General features: G+C 54.5%; 3 protein-coding genes across 3 annotated transcripts; all 3 read left to right on the plus strand.

The window, feature by feature from the left end:
- Nucleotides 1-1,580: 1,580 nt before the first annotated feature.
- On the plus strand, nt 1,581-6,038 carry Klk10 (kallikrein related peptidase 10). Its single transcript, XM_027920514.2, has 6 exons — nt 1,581-1,649; nt 2,146-2,250; nt 3,050-3,227; nt 3,627-3,901; nt 4,381-4,514; nt 4,917-6,038. The coding sequence occupies exons 2-6, from the start codon at nt 2,160-2,162 to the stop codon at nt 5,067-5,069; spliced, it is 831 nt and encodes a 276-aa protein (XP_027776315.2). The 5' UTR covers nt 1,581-1,649; nt 2,146-2,159; the 3' UTR covers nt 5,070-6,038.
- A 2,659-nt stretch (nt 6,039-8,697) lies between these two features.
- Klk9 (kallikrein related peptidase 9) lies at nt 8,698-13,431 on the plus strand. The gene is made up of 5 exons (XM_027920280.1): nt 8,698-8,740; nt 8,914-9,070; nt 11,419-11,684; nt 12,815-12,951; nt 13,279-13,431. Exons 1-5 carry the CDS (start codon nt 8,698-8,700, stop codon nt 13,429-13,431), a joined length of 756 nt encoding a protein of 251 aa, XP_027776081.1.
- A 1,682-nt stretch (nt 13,432-15,113) lies between these two features.
- Nucleotides 15,114-19,281, plus strand: Klk8 (kallikrein related peptidase 8). Its single transcript, XM_027920508.1, has 5 exons — nt 15,114-15,183; nt 15,626-15,785; nt 15,980-16,242; nt 17,906-18,039; nt 19,126-19,281. The coding sequence occupies exons 1-5, from the start codon at nt 15,114-15,116 to the stop codon at nt 19,279-19,281; spliced, it is 783 nt and encodes a 260-aa protein (XP_027776309.1).
- The last annotated feature ends 7,626 nt before the right edge of the window (nt 19,282-26,907 follow it).

Here is a 26,907-nt window from a genome sequence, read left to right on the forward strand (position 1 = left end):
ATATTTAGAGTGAATGAATCCATGGAGTACTTACTATGGGCCAGACAGACCCTGGTCCAAAGGGCTTTTAAATACATCAACCAACACAATCCTCACAAACTCTGAAAGGTCAGCACTATTATCATACCCATTTTACAGATGAGGAAACTAAGCATGGAGAAAAGAAATTGTTTGCTCATGGTCACTCGGCCAGTAAGGGAAAGAAGGGCAAGGATTTGAAGCCAGGTGATCTTTTAACTAACAAGTGATCCCACCTTGACGGAAGCTCGGTTTCCTTAGCTGTAAAACTGTGCACCCAAATGTCTGACAGCACAGTAAATAAGTGAGCCCGCACATAGCAAGTCCTCACAAAAGGGACCTCTAGTTATATTCCAACCTCCGTGACAAGTAGTTGATTGAGGCCCACATTGGCCAATATGGTGGCCACATGCATCCATTTAAATAAAAAATAATGACATAAAATCAGAAACTTAGTTCCTCTGTCACACTTGACGCATTTCAAATGCTCCACAGCCACATCAGATATGCATATAGAACTTTAGCATCCTTTCCAAAAGGATGGTCAGACAGGGCTGAGCTGAACAGCCTCTGAAGTTAATTCCCGAAGGACAAGGTGCCTCATAAATCGTCAGGAATTCAGGATCCTTTCCAATGTTCTGCTCGCCTTGCAAGGGAGGTATCTGGCATGAGGAGTAAGGGCCCAGAGCTGGAATTAGGGCCCTCTGTTGTTTGGTGGACTTGCTGTGTGACTTCTTGTGAGTCATTGCCTTCTCTGAGCCTGTCAGTTCCTCACCCCAAATAAGGGAGTAGTCTCAGGTGATGTTGATGCCCCTTGCAGCCTGGGCCTCTTGTGATTCATAAGCCCGAGTGTCATCTGGAGACACACAGATGGCAGGGAGGGTGTGAGATGGGCATGCATGGTATGATGCAAGGCCACCGCCCCCCCCAACACCGATCACCAGTCACACACACAAGAAGCCCACTGCGCCGGCTGTTGGGTGGGCTCCAGACACAAAGCATCCTTCTCTCGGCCTCTTGTTCTGCTCCTCTCCTCTTCTGTCTTTCCTGTTTCCCTCCGTCTTGCCTCGTTCGTCAGGGTCTCCCTTCCCCCGCTGGCTTGTGTTCCTCCTACTCTTTCCATCCAGCTATTCGGCCTCTGCCTCCTTCCCCTTCGGCATTCTGCTAGCTCTCACCTGTCTCCCTGGTGCATATTTCCCTGTTCATCTCCTCTCTCCAGTGGCTGAACATCATCACTTGCCATCCCACCCCTGGGTTCCCTGGAGACAGGGCACCCTCCCCCCACCACAACCGCACCAGGAAAGACTTCTTGAAACAGGGGACCCCGGCAGTCCCCATAAAAATCCAGCCACAAAAAGGGTGTTTGGGTCACAGGGAGAAGCCTGTATTCCAGGGCCCCTCCCAGGACAGGAATCTGGGGCCCAGGTCGGGTGCCAGCCTCACCCACGGAGTAATTAGGCTGAGGGAAAAAGAGGGAGTGAATCCCTGGGGGAAGGGTGGGGAAGCTTCCGGGATCTCGAGGGTTAAAAGGGAAGGTCTGCCAGGGGTCCCTGGGCAGAGGATTCTGACGGCCCACACAGCAGGGCAGGGGACTCTGGTTCTTCTTCCTCCTTCCTACTGAGGACTCCCAGGTGAGGCGGGATGCAGTCTACCCGCGCTGGGGCGGATTACGAGAGGTTGGGTGGGGACCCTCAGGCCACAGGCAGGAGCCCTGTCTGAGCCTCGATTTCCCTATTGGCGGGACGGGAAAATCCCAAAGCAGTGCAATTTAGAAGAGGTCCCCATTGGCTCAGGTCTGGGATCCCCACCCCCACCTGCGAAGGAGGGTGAAACCCGGCGCGCGACATGGCTGGCCACCGCGGCCGCCCGGGCTCTCGGAGGTCTCCTCTGGGACATAGGGAGGAAGGGAGGAAGCCACTCGAGGAGGAAGCTACCAAGGGTGTCATTAGGGTAATTGCTCCCATTAGGGCAGTTCAGGCCCGAATTGCCAGCTCCCCCGCCCCCGCGGTGGTCGGCTGCAGGTTAAACGGGTCGCGGCCATCTGGGGTGGCCCAGGCAGGACGGACAGACCCGCGAGGTGGGGGTCCCTGACTGCGCATCTGTTTTAACCCGCCTCCCGTCTCCCAGCCCTGGTCCTCGCCATGAAACCCTCGCACCGCCACCTTTCCGCTGCCTCTGGCGTCTGGGCCCTGATGAAGCTGCTGCTGCCGCTATTGATGGCGCAACTCTGGGGTGAGACGGGAAACAGGGGACGGCTGAAGGGCCGGGACCGAGGGAGGAGTACGCGCTGCCACCCGCCCTCGCTCACTTCTCCCTTGGGGACCCCCGCACCCACCCCACGTTCCCGAGCACGGATCCGCGGAGTCCCTTTGCTAGCTCGGCCCCTGGTGTCCCACCCCATCAGACTGTGCTGTCCGGCCCCAGTCCTTCTGCTCCCCTCACACGGCCTCATTCTGTCTCCACCTCTTCTTACTCGGCCGCATTTTGCCCCAAGCTTTGCCTTGCCACTTTTTACCCTCTCGGGTTTTCCAGTTCCATTTGATTATTCCCATCGCTCCTCCCGGATGGCTTTCCATCAGCCACCTGCGCAACTCCCCGCCGCGTTCTGGCCACGCCCCCTTACCGCCCCACCGCCTTCGGTTTCCACCCCCTGGCCGCCCGCGGGGTTCTAGCTCCGCCCCCTTTAGAATCCCGCGGGGTTCTAGCTCCGCCCCCTGTCATCAGCCGCAGTCTGTCTCCGCCCCTTTCCACCCCGCAGCCCTCTGCGGCCCCGCGTTACCACCCCTCTGTGCCCGCAGCGTCAGACGTGAGGTCCTCGCCCCTCCAGACCCCCCCATTCTGACTTGCGCTACTCCGTCCACCTCTCCTTGCACATTCGCGCCTTTCTTCGCCCACTTTCATTCGGTTCAAGCAGTCCCCCCAGTTCTCCACTCTCTGGTGTCTGGCAGTGTCCCCCTCCCTTTCAGGCCAATCCCCAGATTCTTCCAACGGGCTCTTATCCCCCGCCCCGTCTTCTCCGTTCTCTCTCCAGCCGCGGATGCGCTCCCAGTAAATGACACAGGCTTGGAACTTGCGGCCTTTGGCGCCCCCTGCACGCGCGGCTCGCAGCCCTGGCAGGTCTCCCTCTTCAAGGGCCTCAAATTCCACTGCGCAGGCGTCCTAGTGGACGAGAGCTGGGTGCTCACTGCAGCACACTGCTGGAACGACAAGTAGGGGTTGCTCCTGCGACAAGTAGAGGACGCCACGGAGTGGGTGGGAAACCAATCCCAGGGAGGGGCGGGAAGAGCAGGAACAACTGGGTCTCTCCCAGCTCCAGATGGGGTTAATCGTGGAGGCCTTCCTGGTGATGGAGAGGCAGGGCTTGTGCGGTGGACACCAGGGGGCGGTGTGGTCCTTCTCAGTGTTTCCGGGTCCATGATGCCTGCCCAGCTAGCTGCTTCTCCCCTTCCACTGGGAGTAGGTAGTTGTATGCAAGAGGCCCAAGTCGGGATCTGATGTGGTCAGGAACTTAGAAGTAAAGGGTAATGTTCACCCTCCACCCCAGGGACCCGGAGCCCGGGGCCCAAGCTCCAGAAGGTTTTGCCTCCCTGTGACTCTTTCCTCCCCAGGTCCCTGTGGGCTCGAGTTGGGGACGACCACCTGCTTCTTCTCCAAGGGGAGCAGCTCCGCCTGGCTAGCCACCCCGTTGTCCACCCCAAGTACCTCCAGGGCTCAGGCCCCCTCCTGCCAAGGCGGACAGATGAGCATGACCTCATGCTGCTGAAGCTGGGCAGGCCCGTTGTGCAGGGGCCCCGCGTCCAGGTCCTGCAGCTGCCCGACCGCTGTGCCCAGCCTGGAGACCAGTGCCAGATCGCTGGCTGGGGCACCACATCCTCCCGGAGAGGCAAGAGTGGGGGCCCTGGGGCCTGCATCTCAGGGCTGAGGGAGGAGGCTGGGCCTGGACCCTGGGCCTGAGGGGGTAGGCACTGGGCCTGGACCCTGGGCCCGAGGGAGGAGGCTGGGCCTGGACCCTGGGTCTGAGGGAGGAGGCTGGGCCTGGACCCCAGGTCTGAGGGAGGAGGCTGGGCCTGGACCCTGGGTCTGAGGGAGGAGGCTGGGCCTGGACCCTGGGTCTGAGGGAGGAGGCTGGGCCTGGACCCTGGGTCTGAGGGGGTAGGCACTGGGCCTGGACCCTGGGCCCAAGGGAGGAGGGCTGGGCCTGAGGGAGGAGGGCTGGGCTTGGATCCCTGGGCCTGAGGGGGGAGGCTGGGGCCTGATTCCTGGGAGGACATCTGGGGCCTGGGCTAGGCAGTCTTGCATCTAACCCCTGGGTAACGGAGGCTAGGCTGGCCCTAGGAATTACCTGGCATGTTCTCCCATCAGTGAAGTACAACAAAGGCCTGAGCTGCTCCAGGGTAACTCTCCTGACCCCTAAAGCATGCGAAGTCTTCTACCCTGGAGTGATCACCAGCAACATGATTTGTGCTGGACTGGACCAGGGCCAGGACCCTTGCCAGGTAGGGAATGGCCAGGAGGAAAGAGATGCCTGTCCCTGCCCCCAACCTCGTTCTCTACTCCATCCTTGACCCCAGGCCCTCCCTGTCCTCACCCTCTCAGCCCCTAGCCCACCCTCCAGCTGTCCTCACCCCACCACATCCTCCCATCTCCCAATCCCTATCCACCCCTCACCTACCATGATCCAGAGTCCAACCTCAACCCCAGCACATCTCCTGACCCTACCCTGGACCCCAAGTCCACTTCCATCTTCACCCCAGTGCACACCAACCTCACACCTAACTCCAACCCCACCCAACCCCATCATTATCCCACCTAACTCTAGCCTGGCCCCAGCCCCTTCCCTCCTCATCAGACCCCGAGTGGAAGCTCTCACATTGGGGTCTCCCTTCTCCCACCTGCAGAGCGACTCGGGCGGCCCCTTGGTGTGTGACCAGACCCTACAGGGCATCCTCTCCTGGGGCGTTTACCCCTGCGGCTCTGCCCAGCATCCGGCTGTTTACACCCAGATCTGCAAATATGTCCCCTGGATCAAGAAAACCATACGCTCCAAATGATCCAGCCTCCAAGACCCCTTCACCACCTGTACTCCTCCTCGGCCCTTCCTCCCCAGCTGGCCAGACCCTCCGTACCCTGCCTGCCCATCTGTTCTCTTCCCTCATTCCCCTGACACTCCTGTCCTCTGCTCACTCTGGAGCCAAAGAAGAGAAAGTTGTGGCAAAGGTTTGTTCAGGAAAAGTGAGGAACCCGAAAGTCACCTAATCTCTGAGCAAAGTTATCAGAGTCAGCCGACCTGGCTTCCTCTACCATTCACTGCTGGGTGACCTGGGGCAAGCCATGTACCCTCTCTGAGCCTTGGTTTCCTCACCTGAAAAACAGGGACAATGAAGTGCCTACCTCTTAAATGCACCATCAGGCACAGGGGACGGAACGTGCCTGATCTGGTAATTGTCATGTAAGCCTGATCAATGAGTGTGCGCGCTGACTAAACGGTACCTGTTGTCATGACCACATCGTGGTAATAGTGTCTCTGTCCAAGGCAGAAGAGAGTCCAGCATAGCCCTCACTCCAAACCCCAGCCCCACCCTGGGCTGATGGGAGAACCATTCCCTGCTCTCCATCTGAGCTTCAGGGAGCACGTGCACCTGCTTCCTCCTTCCCACCCACTACTTCCCACTTCTGGGTCCACCCAACACCAGCTCCTCTGTCCCAGCAGCCGTGAGGCTGCCCTTGACTCATCTGCTTGCTCTCTGCCTTCATGGGGTCACTGAACTCAAGGGAACTCACCCTGCATCCTTCCGGGCCCCCAGGACCAGAGGGCCAAGCCTCGCTTCCTACCTTGGTGCCCAGAGCCTCTGAGGTTTAGGGAGAATCTTTGGTTTGTTATTAACTGGCTTTGAGATGTTTGTCCTGGAAGCTTGGAAGGAGGGATTGTTTCCTTCTCCCTGAAATTGTCTCTGTAAATATTTCTGTCCTGGGGGGAGGGGGGCTTACACACAGAATCCAGGCAAAATAAAACAAGCAGATGTTCGAGGGTCTCAGCTTCACCTGGACTTTGGAGTCTGAAGTTGTAAGTTATGACGCAGCTGAACATTGACACAGCAGGACTCTTCCACAAAAGCATGGACTGTGTTGCCCTTTCAAACACCAATTTATTGAGCATCTATTCTATGCTAGGCCCCATGCTGGGTGATGGGGACACACTGGTGACCACAAGGTCCCTGCTCCCACAGAGCCCTCAGAAGATGGACAGTCAAGGTCTGAGCACACAGTAGGGTATACCACTTCCTTCCCTTGGCTCTTCCTCGTCCCACCCCATAGCACACCCAGGAAATGTCAGTCCTGTGTATCAGCGCGGTTGGTCATCCAGGGATCACAAGTGAAGCAGGTGGAACTCGGGGCTGGACACATTTCCAGTCAATCCGTCCATGCCTTCACGCACTCTGTGCTGTTTACGCAGCTGCGTCTTGTGCCAGGCCCCAGAGCTGAGTCTGACTAAGCCCTGCCCTCAGGAAGCTGTGCGTCAGGTCCAGGAGGGAGGCAGGCAGGACTTACATTCTTGTCATTCAGGTCTCCATTCAAAGGTCACCTCCTCCAGGAGGCCTTCCTGGATTGTCCTGGAAAGGGGTCCCCTTTTGGTCACCAATCCCACTGCTCCCTTTATTTCTTTCACAGCACTCATTAGAGCTGGAATTATTTCATTCACCTGTTGACTTGATAATGACTGTGCGTCCCCGTGAGGACAAGGACTCAGGTACTTGTATTCTAAGCACTTGCTCCAGTGCCTGGCACAGAAACCATCAGCGTATTGTTGAATGAACAAGGAACACAAATCCATCAGTCCGTGCACCACAGACACACCTCGGAGCATCTGAGGACTTTGCCTGAAGGAGTTGGGAGGCTTCTCACACCAAGGGATATTTTGGGGGGGTGTTAAAGGATAAGTAGGAGTTCGCCAGCTAAAGAAGACAATGCATATCACCATGGCACCTTGAGCTAGTTATTCGAATGCTTTCTGTACTTCAGTTCTCCGCTCTGCGGTGAGATACCTGCTTGACTAGACTCTCACCAGGATTGAGTGGGCTAATATTCATGAGCAATATGCCTTACACTAGGTACAGAATGAAGATAGCTTTTCAGTATCCTGTAAAGCAGTTTAGTGGGGCTCTCATCACACAGTAGGTCCTTTGGGAGAGGGAGGAATTGGCCAAGGCAGGTCATGCTCTCAGGAAGGTCGTGTGGACTCCGCAGGAGACGGAGAGCCGGGCTGAGTACCCACCGCGAGTCGGCCCGCTCCTGGGTGCTCCCAATCTCTTAGCCGTTGCCCCCCACTGCCCCCCCGAAACCCTGGATATTACTGCTACTGAGCAGAGAGGCCTGGTGACCTGTCCTAGGTCACATGCCTACCCAGTGCCAGCAGGGGACTTGGGCACAGATGGTTCAGTTCCAGACGGCACAGCCCAGACCCTGAGACCACAGCTGGGGATAGCCAAATGGAGCCCCCCAGCTGATAAGCCCGAGGCCAAGGGAAAGCGGAAGGGGCTGTGAGTGCCCAGGGACCCAGGGTTGACTCTGCCTGGAGAACTAAGAGAAGGCACCTTGGTGGAGGGACATTTAGGTTGGGCCTTGGAGGATGAGTAAGAGTTCACCAGATACAGAAGGCTGTGGGGAAAGACAGTCACTCATCAATTGACATCTCCTGAGGACTCCTGTGGGCCCAGCCCAGACGGGTGATTCTGGGGACACAGAGATGAGTCAGACCTGGGCCTGGCTCCTCAGGGGCGCCCAGCTGGTGAGAAGAAATGGGGAAAGAGGCCAGGCGAGAGGGTGATGGGAAGGACAATGGAGGCAGGGAGGGGAGACATGGGTGGGGAGGATATGGCCAAAGCTCCTGGGACTTGGCAGAGATCAGGTGGCATTAAGAGAGGAGGCAGGGCACGTGGGTCCAGGCAGGTGGGGCACCTGGTCCCTGGGGTGGTGGGGCTGTGGGGAAGGGGGCAGGCTGGGACAGGAGGGGATTAACCGGGCGGGAAACAGGCTCCCCAGCCGTGGAAGGGGCCTCTCTCTTTGTGGGACGGGCTCAAGTCCCCCGGGCAGGGAGGGTTCTGTGCAGTGTGGGGCTCCCTGTGGCCCTGGCCTGCCTGGGGTCCTCTCACTGGCGTCCCCCTCTTGTTCTTCCTCTCTCCCCTGACACTTCGCTCTGCCTGCCTCGGTCCTTCTCCCCCAGCCTAGGCTCTGGGCAGCCACCCAGGGGTGGGTCCAGCGCCCTACTCCGGCTCCCAAAGTCCACTCACCTTCCTCCTGGGATCCTGCCCTAGGCACCCTGCCTCCTCCAGACCTTGAGATTCTGATCCAGATCCTGCAGCCCAAGGTCATGGGGAAGAGCAGCCCCCACTCTGAAGGCCCAGAGGAGCCACCCACATCCCCTCCACAAACCTGCACCCCTTCCCCATTTAGTGGAGTTCTGGTCCAGCTCTCCCAATAGGGGGATCCCCCTGAGCCCACCGCCCCTCCCAAGGTTCCCCCACCCCTAGCACAACCCCAGGGTTTCCCCCTCCCCCAGGGACGTTTCCCAATGCTGATTAATCACAGGGGCGGCCCCGGGGAGGAGGAAGGAGATGCATGGTGTACCTTAAAGAAGCTCGGGCGCCAAGCGCCAGCTGAGGACCCGCACGCCCCGAGGTCATGAAGCTGGGATTCACCTGGGCTCTGCTGTCCCTTCTGGCAGGTGAGCCCACCGCAGCCCTGCTGCCCTCTCGGGCTCGGCTCCTGCCCAGCCCCTCTGAGCCGGCCTCCCCGCCCCAGCTCAGGCACCCTGCCTTCTGGGCTCGGCATCCCCTCCCAGGCCCTCCCTTCCCGCCTGCTGCCTGCTGTCCCTGACCCCTCTTGCCCCCACCCCAGGGCAAGGCTGGGCAGACACCCGCACCATCGGGGCGGAGGAGTGTCAACGCAACTCACAGCCCTGGCAGGCTGGCCTGTTCTACCTCACCCGGCTCTTCTGCGGGGCGACTCTCATCAGTGACCGCTGGCTGCTCACAGCTGCCCACTGCCGCAAGCCGTGAGTGCCTCGGACCAGCCGAGCTGGCCAGCGGAATGGGGAGCCCGAGAGGGTGGCGGAGGAGGGGCCTCAGGGTGGAGCACAGAGGGACCTCCATTTCTGACCTCAGAAGTCCAACTCTTCATTCCAGAGCCCTAAAACATCCCAGGTTCTAGGAGTCTAAGATTCGAGGCTTTGGCCCGAGAAACCCAGAATCCTAGAGTCTGGAAATCTTGGAGCCTTGATATTCTGGAATCACAGATGCAGAGACTGTTAGAACCTCGGGGGTCTACATCAGCCCATGGAGTAGAAATGTCATGCCAGACACAGGTGTAGCTGAAGTTTTCCAGGAGACACCTTTAAAGAGTAAAAAGAAACAGGCAAATTTGACTTTAATAATAGATTTAATTGGACATACTCAAAATATTGATTCAAAATGTAATAACATTTTAAATACTTATGAATGACATAGCTCACTTTTTTTTTTTTTTTTTTTTTTTTTTTAGTAAAGCTTTGCAATCCAGCATGTATTTTCTACAGATAACACATCTCAATTGGGACAAGCCACATTTCAAGGGCTCAGTGGCAGTGTTGGCTAGTGCAATCCTAGAATCTTAGGTTCCAAGTGTCTTAGGCTCATGGAACACTGAGACTTACAGTCATGGAATCTTTGATTCACAGACACTGATTCCAGAATTCTAGAAGCCTATTTTCATAAACATGTAGAATCAATACCTCAGAATTTGATCATGCCAGAGTCTTAAAAGACAGGGAGCTTAACTCAGAGAGCTTTGAATCTTAAATTCATTGACTCATAGACACTTAATTTCTAAAATCAGGGATTTATGGAATTCTAGAATGATGATATTCTAGGGTTTGGTTTTGTCTTTGGAAGTCTTGGGGATTGAACCTGGGACCTCACACATGCCAGACAAGTGCTCTACCACTGGGCTACAACCCCAGCCCAATCCAGTACTTTTTAACTCACAGAAATATAGGATGTTAGAATCTTGGATCCATAAAATTCTAAAATTGAGCCTCTGAGACTCCTACAACAATAGACAGTGGGTGTTGGGATCTTCAAATTCCAGAATCTTAGATTCTGGGCACTTTAGTAGAATCCTAGGGTCTATGGGATGCAGGCATCTCCATATGCTATCTCTGAACAGAGGCCAACCTGTCTGTTCTAATATCCTCTTCAGGAGAGAAGCAAAAATGCTGGTTCAGGATGCCAGATGGGAATTTCCCATCATGCATTGCTCCACAATGGGGTCTCTCTCTATTGGTGTCTCTCTCTCTCTCTCTCTCTCTCTCTCTCTCTCTCTCTCTCCTGAGTATTGAGACCAGGGCCTTATGCATGTGAGGCAAGCACTCTACCAATTGAGCTATATAGCCAGCCCAATGGGGTCTCTTTTAACCCAAGCCTGTACCTCGGAATGGGAGATCAATGTTTAGATTCAGCCCCAAAGACAAAAAAGGAGAGAGGCAGATAGAAGGGATTCAGAGGCAAAGATGGGGGTGTAGGGGATAACTTCCCCCAACACAGAGTCAAGACCACGAGGGTGGAGAGGGAGACAGAGACAGAAATACCAGCTCATACTCCCTAAATCCCAAATTCTCAGTCATGAGTCTAGGGCCTAAGTCAGGGGTCAGAGACGGGGGATGAACATGTGGACCCCTAAAGGGCCCCCACTGTTCAGAGCATGGACCTAGACTAGAACAGGTGGGCTGGGACTACAGCAAGAGGACTTAAGGTTAGGTCTCAAGAAGGCCTGCCTAGGGCTGGGGATATAGCTCAGTTGGTAGAGTGCTTGTCTCACATGCACAAAGTCCTGGGTTCAATCCCCAGCACCACAAAAAAAAAAAAAAAAAAAAGAAGAAGAAGAAGAAGAAGAACTGCCTTGCAGGGTAAAGAATATGACAGCAAAAGCCCAAGGCCATGGGATGATCCCCAATTTGGGGACTTTCCATATTTCATCTCTCTCCATACACATACATCTCAAAACATACCTAGAGCCACTCCCACACAAGTCAACAGCCCTGTGGGCACAGGAGGTGGGGTTGTTATTGTATGGTTCTAATTGTGTGGTCTACAAGGTTCCAGGGGACCCAGGTCACCACTGGAACTCTAGGTGGGGCAGGAAGGACAGTGGCTCACTCAGCATGGTAGGCTACGAAGGGGAACCGTTGGGGGAGGGCTACACAGGCAGAGGGAGACAGAAAGTCGAGCTGGAAGCAGAAACCCAGAAAGGGTGCATGGCTTGTGGAGGGTCACAGAGCACCCGGATGGAGAGAAAAAGAGAACTGAGGCTGATTGACTCCCCCCCACCACTTCCCTCTAACGTGACTTCTGAAGTCTGTCCCAGCAGGTACCTGTGGGTGCGCCTTGGGGAGCACCACCTCTGGCAGTGGGAGGGTCCAGAGCAGCTGTTCCGGGTCACAGACTTCTTCCCCCACCCGGGGTTCAATGAGGACCTCAGTGCCAATGACCACAACGATGACATCATGCTAATCCGTCTGCCCAGGCGGGCACGCCTGGGTCCTGCTGTGCAGCCCCTCAGCCTCAGCCAGACCTACCTTGCCCCAGGCACTCAGTGCTTCATCTCAGGCTGGGGGGCAGTGTCTAGCCCCAAGGGTATGGCCTTCCTTGCCTGTGACACAGCCCCTGGGTCTCAGGCCCAGGGCTGGGCTCCCTGCCCCCGTCTCTGCCTTTTCTCCTCTGTTCTCTCCCCGTTCACCTACCTATTCATCAAATCTAAAATGCTATAAAGTTTAAGAAGCATAATTATTTTATGAACTGCTAAGAATGGAAAAAAGTACAGTTGACTGTTTGACCTCACGGACTGGAGAACACATCCCGGTTCCACAGACATTTCAATGTGAACATCTGTGCATCTTAGAATTGCAATCAAACCTCCATCTCACTCACACTGGCAACCATTAGCCACATTTGGCTTTTCATGTTAGTGTTAGTTTCCCAAGTGTCTTTAAAACAAATCAGTCTGAATTTGTTGCTGCCAACATCTAAAACGGGGACACTTTAGAAAGCCAGATTTCTGGATTTGCTTGAAATTTTAAGGAACTGATAACTGATAAAGTTGCCCACATCCCAAGAATAGTACCCTGGGCAGAGTGAGTAGAGGCTGCCCTCTTCAGACAAGATATGGGTTCGCTGCACTCCACCCCTCTGGCTGCCCGCCAGCTGCACAGTCCCCACGGGGACTCGTATTTACCCAGCAAGTCCCCTGAGCACCTGATTTGTAGCTATGTGTCACATACATTCTACATGCATATCTGTATCCCTGTCTGTCTCTCTTGGACGGGCTGTAGCTTACCTCGAGCTTTATGCAATATCTCTATGTGTGCCTCTGTCTCTGTCAGTGACTGTCTGTCCCCTCCCTATTGCCCTGCTCCCCTCCCATGTCTCTGGGTCTCTTCTCTTTCGTCATGGTCTCCTCTGAGAATCTCCCTTTAAAGAGCCTCTACCTCCCTCCACGGTTTATGTCCCTCCAAGTGAGTGATACACAGCTCTCGTCTCTTTCTCTCTGCAGCTTCCTCTTTCTTTCTCTTGCTCTTGGTCTCTCTCCCCTCCATCCCTCTGTTTCTCTTACATCTATGACTGTCTATGTCTCCATCTCTTGTCTCCATCCTTGAGTCTTATGATGTGCTTCTGTGGGTTCTCCAGTGGAAAGGCTTCAGAGAAGACTCAGGAAGGGGAATTGCTGGACTAGCAGCTCATTTTCTGTGGCTCTCTTTCCTAAACAGTGCGGTATCCACTCACGCTGCAGTGTGCCAACATCAGCATCCTGGATGCCAAACTCTGTCACTGGGCTTATCCAGGCCACATCTCAGACAGCATGATATGTGCAGGCCTGTGGGAGGGGGGCCGAGGCTCCTGCCAGGTAAGACCCTGCTGTGGGGAGGAGGCCATAGGCCTGATCTTGGGGGAGGAGACAACTGGAACCCCAGACCCCCACCCCAGCTCCCAGGAGACTGGGAGGTGGGGAGGGGGCACTGAGTCCTGGGGAAGGAGAGGGCTAGGAGCTCAGAATGCCAGGTCTTGGGGAGAGATGGGTCTCTGAGCTTTTCCTCTTGTGTCTGAGAGAGGAAAGACTGGAGACCTGGACAGTTGAGGACTCTGGGGGACTTCCCAGAAAGAGGAAGTGGCCAATGTAATTGTCATGAATAGACTGGCGTTAACAGTTTCTCTGCTCTTCTCTCGTGCACAGGGTGACTCTGGGGGACCCCTGGTTTGCAATGGGACCCTTGCAGGCGTGGTGTCTGGAGGCGCTGAGCCCTGCTCCAGACCCCGGCGTCCCACTGTCTTTACCAGCGTACGCCACTACGTGGACTGGATTCGAAAAACCATGGAGGAAAACTGAACCCTCAAGCTAAGGTCGACTGTGCGAGGACGCGAGTTACTGCAGGGATCCAGCCACGACTGTCACCGTTCAGACTAAGCCCTGACACTGAGGCTGTGCGCTCCCTCAGGCTCCGCCCCCGCGCTTAAACCACGGTGTAGCCACACCCCCTCGGAAAGGCGCAGGGACACCAGTCCGCATCTCTTGGCCAAGTCTCTATGACGTCACAAAGAACGGACACCATCCCCTGGAACTGCCCCACCGTGTGGCTCCGCCCTAAGGAACATCTTCAACTAAGTAGCCCCTCCCCTCCGAACTTTTCCCAATGGGACTTCACCTCTGGGCCCCGCCTCCGCCGCCAGCGATTCCGCCCCCCATGACGTCAGTGGCTCTGTAGCCCCGCCCACGTGAAATTCAGTCCTGCTGGGCTCCGCCCCTCGCGGCCCTGCCCTGGGCGTGTCCTGGGTTTGAATCCTGGCGCGGACCCGACTGGGAGAAGTTGGGGGTCTCGGTCCTTTCAGAGCCGAGGGATGATTTTACAATAAAGCGGGGAGCCGCGCCTTCCATCTGCCTGTGCTGTGGAATGAGGGGGGCACTGATGGGGGGCGAAGGGCAGATGAGGGCTCCGCCACCGAGTTGCACATACCCCTAGTAAGTCCTGCCTGACGTCGGTCTCCATCGTCTCCATTGCAGCAGGGCTGAGTTCTGCTTGGGCTGGTCCCGCCACCCCCAGGGGAAGGGGAAACCAGGTCACGGTGCTTCCCAAACCTGCCTTCCCAGATCCCGCACCTCTCGGGGCCGCGGGCGGGCCCGGTCCGCCCTCAGCACTCCGAATCCAGAAGACCCGCCTTTCTTCCGGGTGATCGAAGCAGCCCCCTCCTCCCACAAGAATCAGGTTCCAAGCCCCTCCCTCCAAAAAGAGGAGAATTCAGCCCCAGCACTTCCTCTGACCCTGGAACGCAGACCCCAGCCCTCCTCCCTCGGACCCGGGGGTCCCCTCCCCAGCATTGAGCACCCCTCTCCATTTCCTCAGTTCAAGATTCCAGCCCCGTCCCCAAGACTTCGGTTCAGCCCCCACCCGCCCCTCTTCACACACACCCTGGGTTCCCTGATGCGTCCCCAGCTCAGATGCGGGAGGAGGCGGAGCAGGGGGCGGGGATTCCCAGTTAAAAGGCTGAAGAATCGTGTACCAGGCAGACAGAACTGAAGTACCGGGGCCTCTTCCTCTGAGCCCGAAATCAGTAGGTGACCCCGCCCCCTGGATTCTGGAAGGTGAGGTGCAGAGGTATTCAGACACTGACCTCAGGCCCAGGGATCCCTCCCCGCCAGGCCTCAGGACCCCAGCCTCAGACCCTCCTCCCTCCAGTCCCAGCAATCCGACCCCAACTCCCACTTCCCCGGACTCAGAGTCCCACTCCCAGGCCCTTCTCTCCTCAGACCCAGAAGTCCAGGAGCAGAATTCCCTCCTCCCTCGGAATGCAGGAATCTAGTTCCCCAGCCTCACCCGGCCCGATACTTAGCTTTGGAAATTTGGGCTCCTGTCCCCTTCTTCCTCAGACTCAAGAATCTGGATCCCCAGCTCCTTCCTGGTACAGGACTCACAGCAGCTCAACTGCTCCCGATCCTCTGGCTCCCTCCCCAGCCCCAAAATTTCAGGCTCCTCCCTTCTGTCTCAGCCCCACCTTCTCCCTCCCTCAGACACCATGGGACGCCCCCCACCCCTTGCAGCTCTTTACTGGAGGATCCTGCTCTTGCTGCTGGGAGCCTGGGCAGGTAGGGGGACCGGGAGGGCTCTGAAGGGAGGGGGCAGAAGGCCGCAGTGGTGCTGGGAGCCTGGGTGAAAGCTGGGTGGGTATGTGGGTGCGTGTGGCGGTGTGGGGCGTGTGAAGCGTGTGACTTGGTGTGGGAGCCTCTGTGGGCCTCCTGGGTGTGGGTGGAGGTGTGGAAGACACCGCAGGCGTGGGAGTTCAGTTCTGCTGAAAATGGCATCAGTACTCAGGGGGGCGCCTGCACAGACACACGTGGGAGTATCCTATGAGGATCTGTGTGAATGCATGCAGACGCACACTTGGCTATGTGACTCACGATGACTTGGGACCGTCAGTGAGCGAGCACGCGGAGGACTGGCCGTGTGTCCGTTTGAACCCACAGTGGTTGTCCTGGCCCGGGCACTGACCCCGAGGGTGGAGATCCAACCCTGTCCCTCCTGCCGCAGGCTGCACCAAGGCACAGGGGTCCAAGATCCTGGAGGGCCAGGAGTGTGAAGCCCACTCTCAGCCCTGGCAGGCGGCCTTGTTCCAGGGCCAGCGACTGCTCTGCGGGGCTGTCCTTGTTGGTGCCAACTGGATCCTCACAGCTGCCCACTGTAAAAAAATGTGAGTGGATCTCTGGGGCAGAGGCAGGCTGGGGTCTGAGGGGGTTTAGGCCTTCGCTCAGGAAGAAAGCTGGACCCCTGGTCTGAGGGAAGAGGGCTGGGGTCTGGACTCTGGGTCCTGAGGGAGGAGATGCTGGGTGCCCCAGTCCTCAGGTGCTCCTGCCTGGGCTCCAAGCTACCTCCTACCACTTACAGGAAGTACACAGTGCGACTGGGTGACCACAGCCTGCAGAGTAAAGACGGGCCCGAGCAGGAAATCACAGTGGCTCAGTCCATCCAACACCCCTGCTACAACAGCAGTGACATGGATGACCACAGTCACGATCTGATGCTCATCCGACTACGTGGTCGAGCATCCCTGGGGCCCAAAGTGAAGCCCATCAACCTGGCGGATAAATGCGCCCATGTGGGCCAGAAGTGCACTATATCGGGCTGGGGCACTGTCACCAGCCCCCGAGGTAGTGGGCTTGGCCACTACTGGGAGGGAGAAGAGGAGCTATTGGCCCAGTGGACCCTGAGCCATGGGCAAGGCACAGCTCCCACAGAAGATAAAGAAGGGAAAGTGATGTGTGATGTTGAGATTCACCAGAGGTCCATACTGCAAACCTTGAAGGCCAGACAGGAGTGGTGAGGGAAAGAGAGTCAACAGATCGCTAAGCAGGGCTCGAAAAACAAACCCAAAAGCCCTCTTTTTGGTAGATAGCACCATCTCATGAAAACTTTCATTGTATATGATTTTATATAATCTTCATAACAGACCTGGGATATATGGGCTCTGCAGGAGCCCAGGAAAGCAGGCTCCTCGGTCCCTTCCCTGTAGAACCCAGGAAACGAATTTATACCCTCCCCCCCCACCCGCCAGCACTCAGTGGTCCAGGTCCCTAGTTCCCTTCTTACTCTTGGTCCAAAAGTCTGGACCTCCATTAAAGGCATCCTTTTGGGACTTCAGAATCTAGACAGCCCCTTGCCTTACTTCATAGTGGAAAATAAAAGTTGGGGCTCAGCTCTCAGAAGCAATAGGATCCTCCAGGAAGTGGCAAAGCAGGATTCAGGTCCCTGCATGCTTGACTCCTGATGCAGATGAGATGTTGTATTGCTGCAGAAACACATCTGCTCATGAATCTACCTAAACCACAGCTCTGCCCCTTTACCTGGGGAAGTCCCTTTCCATCTCCCAGCCTCCCTTTCTTCATCTGCAAGTTGAGAATCATCATCCAAGAGACTCCCTTCAGCTCCACAAGGCCTTAGTTTACATCTGTTTTCTCCATTGTGTGTTCTGAGTGTTTGGGATGGTGACTGGTACGTAGAAGGTGCTCAACAAGTATTTGTTGAACAATTGAGGTAACAAGAAAATGAAGGAATGTGTCGGTCCTTCAAAGACCTGCTGTGGTTACATGAGATTGTGAGCATTTCACTCTAGCACAGAAAAATTTTTTCTTATGTTTATTCTTCAAAGGAGATTAAAGAGAAAGATGAATTCCACTTTCAAGCATTAATTCAACACTTATTTATTGAGCATCTAGCATGCCCCAAGGTGCTATCGTAGGCATTGGGGATTCAATCATGAACAAACCATAGCACCCTGTCCTTATGGAGTTGCATTGCCAGGTGAGGGAAATAGAGAGTAAGCAAATACACATAAAATAAAATATCAGGTAGAGTTAAGAGCTGTAATTAAATAATGTGGAGGGTAAATGTAGGGAGCGGTAGAGGGGTGGCATTTTAATTAGAGGAGCCAGGAAATGTTTCTAGGAAAGAGTGACATTTGGAAAGCGGAATTATCTAAAATTGAGCCCTCCCCCCTCCCCCCTATTGGTCTGAGGGCAAGAAGACTAGCTAAGAGGGTCAGAGGTGTCTTAAGGAGACATCACACCCCCTTTCCCCCCAGTCACCTGCCTTTCGATTTGAAAATGACTTAGGACAAGATAAGATCAGAGAGCCACTCTCTAGATGGATAAAGACACGTCTGTGGTATTATTTCCTTTAATGTATCTAGAACATGGGCCCAGCAGAATGTTCTAGAAAACTCCCTCAGAGCAGCTTCCAGTGAACAAAGTGGGGGTTAGATCCAGATGGGAATGGAAAGAAAGGGTTGCTCTCTTACCACCTCTTTCTCCTCAGAGAACTTTCCTGATACCCTCAACTGCGCAGAAGTGCAAATCTTTTCCCAGAACAAGTGCGAGGCTGCCTACCCAGGGCAGGTCTCAGATGGCATGCTTTGCGCGGGCAACAGCAACGGGGCTGACACCTGCCAGGTGAGTGACTTCTGAGATCTCCTCCCTCATCTCGCAGGCCCCTCAGGAGTTCCAGTCTTGAGAAGGGGACTCCAAGGAATTAGTACCCAGAGAGTTGCCCCAACCCCTACTGAGTGGGAAGGAGGCACACAGGAAGCCAAACTCCCAGTCGAGGTCACAGGGCATAGGAATCAGGAGCATTGGATGTGACTGTCATCCTCTTAGGAACCCTTGCCTGCAGGATGACCTGCCGGGAGGGGCGCTCTAGACAATTAGGGAGACGTCCTCGAAGGGGACAGAGTCTGGCTGGAGGTTAGGCAGGCTCCCTGCGCCCTCCCGGTGCCAGGAATCTGCTGGCACCAGCCACTTCCCTCCCCTACCTCCTGGGTCCCCTGGGATGGCTCCCTTCTCCTCTGATTGCTTCCGTGCGGAGCAAGGCTTCCTCGCCAGGTGGCCAGGGAACGTTGGCTTCGACTTTGCTGCCTCCTCAGTAAGCTCCCATCCCCTTTCCTGGGGCCTTTTTTTCCCCTGTTGGCTGTAACTGCTCCGGGGTGCTCCAGGGTCCCCTGGCTTTGACTCCTTCATGGAAGCTCCACCCCCGTCGCTACTGATTGGTCCCTGAAGACAATGCTCTCTTCCTCATTGGCCAAAAATGAAGTCATTTCCACGGGTCAGGGGTTTCTTCCCCGGGGATCTGCTGTGTGTGTGTGTGTGTGTGTGTGTGTGTGTGTGTGTGTGTGTGTGTGTGTCAGTGCGTCTGTCTCCACTAGAATTCTGTTTCCGTCTCCCATTTTTGGCAACTGGAACCCACGGAGGAAACAGCTCAGTCCCCTCCATTGGTCCCCACCGTTTTCTCTCTGGGTGGGACCCTAGAGACTTCACTCTTCCCTCACTGGTCAGGATTTTGGCCAAGGGCTACTTGGACATCCTGTGTCCCCGCCTTCTCCCTCCTGATTGGTCTCAGGGGCCGGTGCTCGTCCCCATTGGCTCCAGGGACCAATCCTGCTGAAGACCTAGTCTAAGTGCCAGGTGCTGCAGCAGGAGGGACTGTGGGTGGCTAAGGGACATCGCCGTCTGGCTGACATCGCCGTCTGGCTCCCCCTCCAGGGCGACTCCGGAGGCCCGCTGGTGTGCGACGGCCTGCTCCAGGGCATCACGTCGTGGGGCTCGGACCCCTGCGGGCGGCCCGAGAGACCTGGTGTCTACACCAACCTCTGCCGCTACCTGGACTGGATCAAGAAGACCATGGGAAAGAGGGGATGATCCTGGGGGGACCCCGGGCCTCCTTTAATAAACTCACGAGACTGGCTGGCTTCTTGCTTGTCTGTGCTTTGCCTGCCGGGGAGGAGGAGGTGCTGCCCCCTGCTGGCGGGCTTGGCGGGAGAGCTGCGGAGACTTTGGACCCCTTGGCTACTCTGGCCATCCCACTGCCTGAAGTGACTCCCCACTCCCAAGGACTTGGGTGAGTGGGAACATTTTTCAGGAGAGAAAAGACGTTCAAAATTTTTCAATATCCAGGAGGCTGATGTGAAAGATAGTCTTGAAATTTTTTTCCCCATATTTTTATTGGTGTATTACAATTGTACATAATGATGGGATTTGTTGTTAACATATTCCTACATACCCACAAGATGACAATATATTTTGGCCAGCGTCACTCCCAGCACTTCGCCCCTCCCTACCCACCTCTCACCCTCAGTCTCTTTCTCCTACTTTCTTCCTTTGATTTTTATGAGATCCGCCCCCAACTTTCTTTTCCTTTTTCCTAGCTTCCACATATGAGAGCAAATATATGTCCCTTTAAAGGGTTTCATTTAGCTGTAGTCATTGTTGTTCTTGAGCAGCTAAAGTGTTATAAGCTTTGGGGAGATTTTTTTTTTTCAATTGTGAAGTCTGCATAGAGAAGAGAACAGGTATTTACAAATGACACCTGTGGAACTAGCAAAAAAATATTCCTGTTAGCCCCCATATCCTAGAAATCCTTCTCACAACCTAGAGTTGTCTTGGGGCATCTGCCATGACTGTAGGAAATGACATGTGTCCAAATTGAAATGTGGAGTATTGCGCCTTTTGGGAACTGTTCATTAGAGAAAAACACATAAATTGTCTTAGGAGGGCTGGGGTGTGGCTCAGTGGCAGAGCACTTGCCTGACATGTGTGAGGCCTCGGGTTCCATCCTGAGCATCTGGAAAAATAAATAAATAAATATTTTCTTAGGGAAAGGTGGGGGGTACATAGTGTGAGGACATAAATAGTAACTGTCCTAGGATTTCAGACTATTCTTATAAAAGAGAATTTGACTGGTCCAGCTCACCTTTTCTCCTTTAGCCACAGCATAGGTCACTGAGTGACCATTTGTTTGCGTTCTGGTCAGGTAACCAGTCCTATCCAATGGGTGGCTATGTGGAGTCACATGGTAGGAAACTTGGCCACTCAGGGCTGTTGGAAGGCCATTCTCCACTAGGGCTATGGGTGTTTGAGATGTCTTGCTCACAGCAGTCTCCAAATCTGATTGGTCCAGCTTGAATTGGCCCCACCCCTTGGGCCCATCATTATTGTTAAAGGTCAAGTGTGGGACTCCTTGGCTTGGCCTGAGTCCTTCCTGTGGCCCAGTGGGCCGTTGGGATTGGGGACCTATGATTGACAGTGTTTCCAGAATTACAGGGAATGAGGGAGCAACTCCTCAAGGGAGAAGGGAATCCAGAAAGTCAGAAACAATGGGCCATCAAACCACAGGCTGAGTCAGGAGGTGCTAGAGTCACAGTGTCCAGGGTCCCTCGGGGCAGGATGGTCAGATGCCAGTTCTCATGTGATCATGTGCTGCAGGATGAGTCACCAGACAGAGGTTCAGGACATGGGTCAGAGGGCGGGAGGTATGAGGCCAGGTGTCTGGGTGGACTTAGCAACAGGTGTTGGGACTAACCCTGAAGGGCACAGGGGGCTCTAACCCATGTGGGGGCATGCATCTCTATCAGGCCCAGGGCTTCTGAATCTGTTTTGAAAGCAGAGAGACTCAAGATGTTTGAGGGTGGAACAGGGAACTTTCCTTTTCAGAGTATGCATCTGTGCAGTAGGGATACCGTGGGCTCTTCAATCCCTGACAGTCAAATTCTGACACTTGCTCCTTCAGCGTGCTACTTTGCCCAGGGGATCTGACCTCTTAAACTCCCATTTCCTCATTTGTAAAATGAAGATGTCAATCATCACTTGGGCCGGATAGAGATAAGAATAGAGATAAGATCTGAGAACACTGAACACGCCCCCTGTAGGTAGAGCTGAGTGGCAACCTGCTTCCTTCCCTGGAGGTGGATCACGGGAGCTGATACTAACTTGGAGCCTGCTGGGTAGCTGTCAACTTCCCATCATTTTTATATAATCCTCCCAGTTGGCTCGAGAAGTAAGCTCTGCGGGTCCCCGCCTTAGAGAAGGGAAGTATGAGACTCAGGTAAGAGAAGTCACTTACCTGAAGTTGCAGGGTGGGCAACAGGGACTCAAACCTGGGCTGGACTGATTTGTGAGCCACATTCTTTCTATGATACCCTGAGGCAGAATGGCTCAGAGATCAAGGGAGGCCTGAGCACAAAGGCAGTGGATTTGTGGGTGCCAGAGGCTTGCAAACTAGTGTTTGTGTAAGTCCCTCCTATCTTTTCTGGTCTGGGCTAGGTGCTAAAGAAAACAACAGAGCGCCTCTGCTCCTGAAGACCAGCATTTAGCAACAAAGCCAGACTAAATAATTAAGGCCACAGCTTCCAGGGTGACAGGTCTGCCAACCACATCTGGTGATTTAGGGATGGATGACAGGGCTCCCCGCCAACAAAGCACCTTTCCTTTGCTGAGGAGGCAGGGAACTGAGGGATGAGAGGATCTGGGATGAACATGTGGGCAGGAGATAGCATCCCGCGAGTCTTGCTAAAACTCCTCTATTTGAGAAGCCAGGAAGGAAAGATTCAGGTGCTGGGTCATGGGGCTGTGACCTCACATGGCCCAGGGTCTGCCTGCGTTTGTTTTGGGAGCTCAAATCAGAAAGGTTGATGCTCCCCAAGGCCAGGGCCCTGATGTGCAGTGGGCAAGGCCAAGGGCCCAGTTCTGGAATCTGCTGTTGGATTTGACGGGAGTCAACATCTCAGGGCTAATGAATTAGCCTGAACTGAATTAGCCCAGCACCCCCGTCAGAACCGAGTTAGTTGGCAGAGTTTATTTTCAAGTTTGTGTTTAATGAAGGGTCAGTTGAAGAAGTGACAGTGGAGTTTGGGGAGAAGTTAGAATAGAATCGAGGGTAGGAATTGGGTTGGAGATGAGAATCAGGGTGGGATTGGGGTCAGGGTGTTGGGACTGGTGTGGGATGGCAGCTGGGTGGATCTGTGGGGAGGACGTCAAGTGGGCTCCCTGCCGCCAAGGCAGACACTGAAGTCTGAGTTGTACGTGGGGCAGGTCTGGGGTTGAGGCTACGGTGATACTCGGTATTTGGGTCCAGGCTGAGTTTGGCTTATGGTTAGGGGAGATCCAGGGTCAAGGTTATTGAGGTCTGGGTTCTGGCCTGTATGGATATTTGAAGTCAGGAACTCAAGTCAGGGTTGAAGTTCTGGGTTCAGGTAGAAATTGGGGTTGTCAAGGATGAGCAGAATTTGGTGTTACGATTGTGTACCAGTCAAGGTTTGGAGTTCAGCCCAGGGCTAGTGTGAAGATTGGTGTTGGCTGGCATTAGGGTTAACCTTGAAGCTGGCGTCCCAGCTCTTTCTGCCTTTGTCAGAAGCAGCTGGCCACACCAGCCATGCCCCTCCTCCATCAGCACCCTCGAGAGGCCACAGCCTTGACACCCTCCACCCTGCACACATCTGTTGTTGGCTTGGACCTGTTGATTTTCTCTCCTAAGCATAACTTGAATCCATGCACTTACCATCATCTCCACCTCCCAATGTCCTTGTCCAAGTCACCAACGTCCCTTCCCTAGACAAGAGCAATGACTTCCTCGTAGTCTCCCAGGGTCTTCTCATCCCCCAAATACAGCAGCCAGGGTGACGTTTTGAAAATACAGGTCTTGTTATGCTATTCTCCTCACTAAAGTCCAAGTCATTCTTCATTGTCTGCAGGATAAAGTGGGACTCACTGCAACACACAAGGCTCCTCGGGGCCTGTCCCCATCGGCCTCTGGCTCTGGGCTGCATCCACACCTCGGCCAGCACAGGGCCCTTGCACCTGTCACTTTCTTTGCACAGTGTGTCCTCCTTGCTCCGCCCATAAACTTCCAGTCAACGCTTGCTGTTCTTTCAACTCTGAGCTCATTGTCAAAATTCCCTGATGTGCTTTCACGATACCCCGTCCTTTTCCTTCAGAGCATACCATATTTTACATTTGCTTATTCTGAATTATTTGAGGTTGTTCTTTTGGAGGAGACCCACAGCTCCTTGAGGAAAAGGGCTCTATCCCGATCTGTGCAGGTGCCCTCAGTGTTAAGGGCCAGGCTATGTGGGCAATGACCAAACAGACTCCATTTTTACCCTGAGACTCCATAGCATGTCAGAAACGCTTCTCCCGTGGGAAAGCCCCGCCTCTGTACCCATCACTAGTTGCCTAGCACAGCATACTTGGCAACACAAAGTAGCAATTCTTATAGGACGTAAAATCCCTCTCTTTGGTTCCCATTTTCCTTGGGCAGTGTACCTTATTGGGGAATAATTGATTAGACGTTAGTAGCCATCCTTTAACTTGTACTCGACTAGGGTCACTTTGATCCATTTCTCTTTTGATTATGATTATGGAAAAATCCCATGAGAAATACTGAAATAGAGTGAAAATACAATTAAGGACATTGCATTGTTTGGTTAATGGTGTCATTTAGCTCCTGGACTCCTGCCCGCTTGCTTGCTTGCTGGTTGCTATGTCAACCTGAATGTGGGTTTTGCGGTTTTTGCCTTTAAATATCCTAAAATGTTGAGGCTCGAGGCTGTCTTCCTGCAGAGATAACTTGGTCCTGTAGGAAGCAGTCTCTGCCGGTCCAACAATAAAGACTCTTCAATTTGGACAAAACGGGGACTTGGTGTGTTTTCGGAGTGACCTGCCCCACAGTACTCAGCACCTACCCCGCCTGGCACAGCTCTGCCTGTTACGTGTTGTTAAGTGCGTGAAGGACAGGGCCTCTGTGGACAGGGGAAGAAGGCTGGAGGAAGGGTTGGGTTTGGTGACTACAGTGGCTTCCAGATAGGGATTCAAATGGGCACTGGATTTGGCTTCATGGCTCCGGCTCAAGATCTCGTATCTGAGTTGGGATTTACAGGAACACTGAGGTGTCAGTAAGGATGAACTTGACTACAAGGACCAAAGGACTTGGACCCCCACAGGAAGCCTGGAAAAGCCATGTGATGATGGGGCTGCACAGCTGGCGGACTGCCACCCCAGCGATGGCATGGAAGACCCAGCCGATGACCTGTGGGCTCCGGCAGTGTTTTGGCTTAATCCTCTGCCCACTTCTCCTCCTGGTCCGCTCACGCAGTTCCAGAATCTGCATTCAGAAGAGACACCATGGGTAAATAAAGAAACTTCCAGTGTTGTCTTTGGGAAAATTAGGACATCTTTCTCAAAAAAGTTGGGGGGGGTCTTCTCACTCCTTATTGGCTAAGACCATATCACATATCAATTTTAAACCAATCAGCAGCAAGCATCATGTGGTTTCCATACTTGGATCCTCCAGGATTATGGCCATGATGAGGATAAAAGGTTATCCAAAAAGCCAGGTGTGTTGGCTCACGCCTGTCATCCCAGTGATTTGGGAGGCTGAGACAGGACGATTGCAAGTTCAAAGCCAACTTAGTGAGGCCCTGTGCAACTTAGTGAAAACCTGTCTCAAAAAAAAATTTAAAAAGGGGGGCACATCTCCAGTACCCCCCAAAAAAAGGTTATTCAAAGAAAATCAGAGTTTGCAGAAGGAATAAAAGCCTGGATAGACATAATACCTGTCACAGTTGGAACACAGGTCAAAGGTGGAGGGGGGGCGTCAAATTGAGAGCAGGTCTGGGCTCAGGGTTGAAGACTGGATCACTTTTTGAATCTGACCTAGAAATTGAGATCAATTCTATCGTGTTGAAGAAATAATCTGAAAATGGTTCCCGTTTGAGTCTGGCCTTCAAGGTCCCCGCCACCAGAGTCCTGTTCTATTTCTGCCTAGTTGTCAGCTCTCTCCCCACCCAGCTCCAGCTGCGTGGCCTTCTGCGCCCGCTGCTTGTCTAACACACCTGCCCATTCACTCTCCCCAGAACTCTCCACCCCCAAGTGACCGCATGGATTCCTCCATCACCTCCTTCAAGTGCACATGCCACCTTCACCAGGAGCCTTTTGAAACATCTTTCCTAATATGAGAGCCCAGAATCCTGGAGGGCAGAGGGAACCCATAATTCTTTCACCCTCTTCCCTGCTTTCTCAGAAATGCCAGGGTCTCCCCCTCACTCCTCATTGGCTAGAACTACATCACATGTCAGTCTCTCTCCATGGCAGTCACCACCACTTAACAAACTCTGTATTTCATGAGCTTATTTATTTCCATGTGTTTATTTTTGGGTCTCCAAGTCAACCAAGCAGGCAGTCCCCATGAAGGCAGAAACCTGTCTTGTCATGGCCCCAGTACCCAGAGTAGTTTCTGGCACACGGTAGACATTTGAAGGATGAATGCAACTAGCAAAGATGAAGAAACCAATTTACTCCTCATTATTACATTCAAAACTCCGCAAGCGAACTTCAAGGTGAAGCAGAGTACATAAGCCACAATACTAAAGCCATAGTATGGAATATCATACAACATTGCAAAGAAAGGGGAAAGGATCTAAAGGGACCAGCAGGGACAACTGTTCACAATATTTTGTAAAGTTAAAAAAAAAAAAAAGGTAAGACTGGGATCTGGCCTGTCCGGGTTCCCACAGGCTCCTCAGCCATAGGGTGGAGGGCCCAGGCCACCCTGAGAGCAGGTGAGGGCAAGGGAATGACCCCAGAGGAGGACCCAGGACAGGGCCAGCGGCTGTGCCTTGCCTCTCTTGAATCCTGCTCCTCTCCTGCTCCTCAGGCCCTGCACCTGGGCCCTCCCAGTGAGCAACCAGCAGGGGTGGTGGGGCCCGAATATGTGGGGGTGAGCTAGCTGGGTGCCGCCCAGCCTGGCTGCGGGAAGGAGGGTGGGGAAGCAGTGTGGTATCAATTACTTGGCTGCCCCAGGGATTCCAGATAACCCTAACTGAACACAGGAAGAAGGTGTCCTGCAGCCGGCTCTGCCTGCACCCCAGGGCACTGGGGGCGGGCACAGGGGGTGGGGGTGGTATAAGAGGACAGCCCTGCAGAGGGCTGCAGACACTTGGCTCCCAACAGAGGCCAGAGCTGAGATCAGATCAACCTTCCAAAGGTGAGAAGGGACCTTATCAAGGAGGTTGTGTGGGGGCGAGGCAGTAATGCTGGCCAGACCGGCTGACTCCAGGTGCCGTGGGGCTGGAGGCCTGCAACTTGGAAAGAGACTGAGGATTCCCACTTACAGGTTCACAGGGTGGGAGAGGGATGGGAGCCTGCATACCTGAGCCTGTAAGGGCCAGGGGACCTGGACTTCTGGGTCTGAGGGAGGAGGCTGGGACTGGACCCCTGGGTATGAGGGATGCCTGAGGGAGGATAGTGGGCCCTGGGCCTCTGGGTCTGAGGGAGGAGGCTGGGCCTGGACCCTGGGTCTGAGGGAGGAGGCTGGGCCTGGACCCCTGGGTCTGAGGGAGGAGGCTGGGCCTGGACCCCGGGTCTGAGGGAGGAGGCTGGGCCTGGATCCTGGGTCTGAGGGAAGGGGCTGGGCCTGGACCCTGGGTCTGAGGGAGGAGGCTGGGCCTGGACCCCTGGGTCTGAGGGAGGAGGGTTGGTCCTGGTTCCCTGGGT

Source organism: Marmota flaviventris, chromosome 18 (assembly GCF_047511675.1).
Source record: "Marmota flaviventris isolate mMarFla1 chromosome 18, mMarFla1.hap1, whole genome shotgun sequence".
Taxonomy (NCBI): Eukaryota; Metazoa; Chordata; class Mammalia; order Rodentia; family Sciuridae; genus Marmota; species Marmota flaviventris.